Source organism: Sphaeroforma arctica, assembly GCF_001186125.1.
Source record: "Sphaeroforma arctica JP610 unplaced genomic scaffold supercont1.681, whole genome shotgun sequence".
Lineage (NCBI taxonomy): Eukaryota > Ichthyosporea > Ichthyophonida > Sphaeroforma > Sphaeroforma arctica.
In genome coordinates, this window is record NW_014039877.1 from 42,927 (window position 1) to 46,310 (window position 3,384).

A 3,384-nucleotide genomic window follows, 5' to 3' on the forward strand; every position below is an offset into this window, starting at 1 on the left:
TATATGTATATGTATATGTTATATATATATATATATATATATATATATATATATATATGTGTGTGTGTGTGTGTGTGTGTGTGTGTGTGTGTGTGTGTGTGTATATATACATACACAACATACATACATACATACATACATACATACATGCATATTTACATATATATAAATATATATATATATATAATATATATGAAATACGGTGCATTTCAGAAATATGCCATACGTACAATATACAAATTGACGAAATATATTATATTATATAGTATGTGAAAGAAAATGTTTATGCGATATTTTACATCAGCTATAAATCAGCTACTATGCACCTGTACAATTCCCTTAATATAGCTACAAACTACAGCCACTCTGCCTATATATTATTCCAATTTAACTACAAAATACAGTCAATATGCTTATATAAATCCTTTGATAGAACTGCAAGATACAGGCTATATGCGTATACAATTCCTATAATACAGCCGTGAAATACTATATATTATATTTCGTATTGTACGTATGGCATATTTCATAAATATGGCATATTTTAGAAATATGGCATATTTATAAAGAAAATGGCATTGTTTTAGAAATATGGCATATTTTAGAAATATGGCATATTTATGGCATATTTTTAATTAGCATATTTCAATTTTTTTTATACCAAATACAAATATTTTTGACATATTTCTGAAATCAACACGCGTATTACGTATTATTTCCAAATTCCATATCGTATTTCATATTTTATATTTAACGTTTTCAGTGCATATTTTCTTCCCAGTGACTCCACTCTTCGTTTGAAACTATTTATTTGAATTCTATAAAAGTACAGTATCTATTTAGAAGACGCCAAAATACTTTCGTGACTCTCATCAGCTAACCTTACCGGTTTCTTCCCTAAATTTCTGTATCATTTTCTCTCGATATTTTGGAACAAATAAATATATTATTTTTACAAACATGCGACTATTATTATACTATTTTCTTTAGAAATTTATCAAAATAACTCATGTTTAATTAATGATCTTTTCATGACTCTCTAAAAAACGACAAAGTGATTGTTTTTACCACATAATTCTTTTGAAACAATTATTTATAAAAAAAGGTCATTGCTGACGTCATTGATAGAAACCACGCTATCGATAAAGCTAAACCTTCTACCACGGTCACAAATAACGATACGGAGTCTATGAAGCATAGCTTCTTCGGTCGAATGGTCGCGCATTATGTAGGATACAAGTAGTTGACTATACACATTCACTCAATACGAAAGTTACGTTAAAGAACCCCTCGTACTACGTTAGTGAAGAAATGGTAGATTAGGTTTGACGCTTACATCTTTAATTCTCAAATATTTGGGATTTGGACACAAACCCGCTGATCTTGAAAACGAAGAAACATGTATGATTAATACAATATGCCCCGGTACCAACGACTTGTCAGACGGCAAAATTGGTAAAAACACAAGATTCACACCGTATATACGGGCACAAGCTCGGGATTCCATCAAACATTGTTTGATCTATGATGGTGAGAGTTAAGAACCTTTCTCGTTGGATTTATCGACTCGTTCTCCCTCTAGATTTATCAGCTTTATTGGATTTAACACTAAACATAACTATTTAGGCGGTAGCCTCAGATAACTTTTCCAACCGCTCTTAAAATCTAATTACACGTTAGAGGCCGCAGATTTATATGTACCTATTAAAAGTTTGACTGGCATCACCAACATGGTAGCAGCATTTATTTATGATTCGGTTTATATAACATCTATTGAATGCGCAGGTAACTTTTCCAACCGCTCTTCATATCTCATTGTACGTTAGGCCGCAAATTTATATGTACCTATTAAAAGCTTGACTGGCATCACCAACATGGTAGCAATATTTACTTCCTTCGACATTTATGATTCGGCTTATATAACATCCTATTGAACTCGCACATGAGTATTACACACTGATCATTCAATTTCACAAATGAGCCTAATTACTTATATTTATTCTAGAATATTTAAGCAGTGAATTGATGGTATCCAGTAGTGGAGTCCAAATAGACCAAATGAATGTCGCGTTCTACCATATACTCCTTCAGCATCTCCTCTGTCAAACCGTTAATTCCTGGGTACTGGAAGAGCCATACAGGTTTCGTCGAATATAGAATGGGTTCATTTGTGTCTACGTCCCATGGGTAGTAGTTGAACATAGATTCAATGATATAAGCATCGAAATCATCAATCACGGTCGGTTCATTTACGTAGTATGACGGATTCTTCAAAGTTACCTTAACGCCGATAGAATGAGCATAATCCACGATTTGTTGCATATATTCAACATAACGTGGATCAATTCTGTCGTTAGCTGCATATTGGGCAGCCTGAGCATCGTTTTCTGTCACTGCCGTTGATGGCTTTGCGTTATCAGAGGATATCATTGTGTATCCGAGCGCTTTGTAGCTGCTGATAATGTCCTTCATGACCGGTAGAACTTTCGTTACCAATTCATCTGGATTGAAGACATAGTCACCCCAGAGCTCACCCTCACTATTCTGGTCCAGATTCTGCTTCCACCCGAGCTCGACTAGTCTCGAATCGGGCGCATAAAGTGGATTGACTGTACCCACACTCAAGTACGCCATTACATCGACGGCACGACCTCCGTATGTGTGAGTCTTCAGGGAAGAATTCACACGCTCATCCGCAGTCATGGGATCCGCGAAAATAACATCCGCACCCACACAGCTAGTATTCATAGCTTGGCCACTATTTGACCATGCAAGATTGCAGATGATCGATGTCTCTGCATCCCTGCGAGCCGGAACAGCTGATACAGCTGACGCTAAAACAGTGCTGGCGATAGTAATCAAACTGCTGACCCTCATAATGTTATTTCCTAATTGTATAGTTGATTTGAATTAGTGTACTCGGCAACACGAGCCTTTTATACTTTAGGAATATGCGTCGTTTAGGGGAAATGTACAATGCGCACCGCCGCACGTTCTTATCCTCTTTGCCAAACCACTCCAGAGTCCAGGAGTCCAGAGTGTGCCCAAATTTGTTCTTTTTTCTAAATACAAGTATAAAACTTCGAGACTAGGACTCTACTAGTAGAGTCATGAATGTAGTTTGTTGGGATTTTGATTTATTTTTTATCCTCGCGCGCACAGTCGGACATCTACGATTTGCTAATTTTACTAATTAGGTGCGGTGAGGATTTTGATAATAATAAAAAGGTGACCCCGAGACCTGAGCTGCAGAAAATATCGAGAATATGTACATCATCAAATCAGTACTCACGATTATCAAATTCTCCTTTTTCGTATACAGAGGTTGCTTGGTAGAGAAGCTTAGGAAGTCAATCATTTTTAGAAAATTAACTACTTGCATAT

General features: G+C 35.7%; 1 protein-coding gene across 1 annotated transcript; it reads right to left on the reverse strand.

Annotated features, from left to right (window-relative positions):
• Nucleotides 1-1,182: 1,182 nt before the first annotated feature.
• On the reverse strand, nt 1,183-3,100 carry SARC_08016 (hypothetical protein). Its single transcript, XM_014298024.1, has one exon. The coding sequence runs from the start codon at nt 2,875-2,877 to the stop codon at nt 2,011-2,013; it is 867 nt and encodes a 288-aa protein (XP_014153499.1). The 5' UTR covers nt 2,878-3,100; the 3' UTR covers nt 1,183-2,010.
• Between the last annotated feature and the right edge of the window lie 284 nt (nt 3,101-3,384).

Coding starts and splice junctions, on each gene's coding strand:
- SARC_08016 (XM_014298024.1), bottom strand. CDS start 2,877: ATGAGGGTCAGCAGTTTGATTACTATCGCCAGCACTGTTTTAGCGTCA.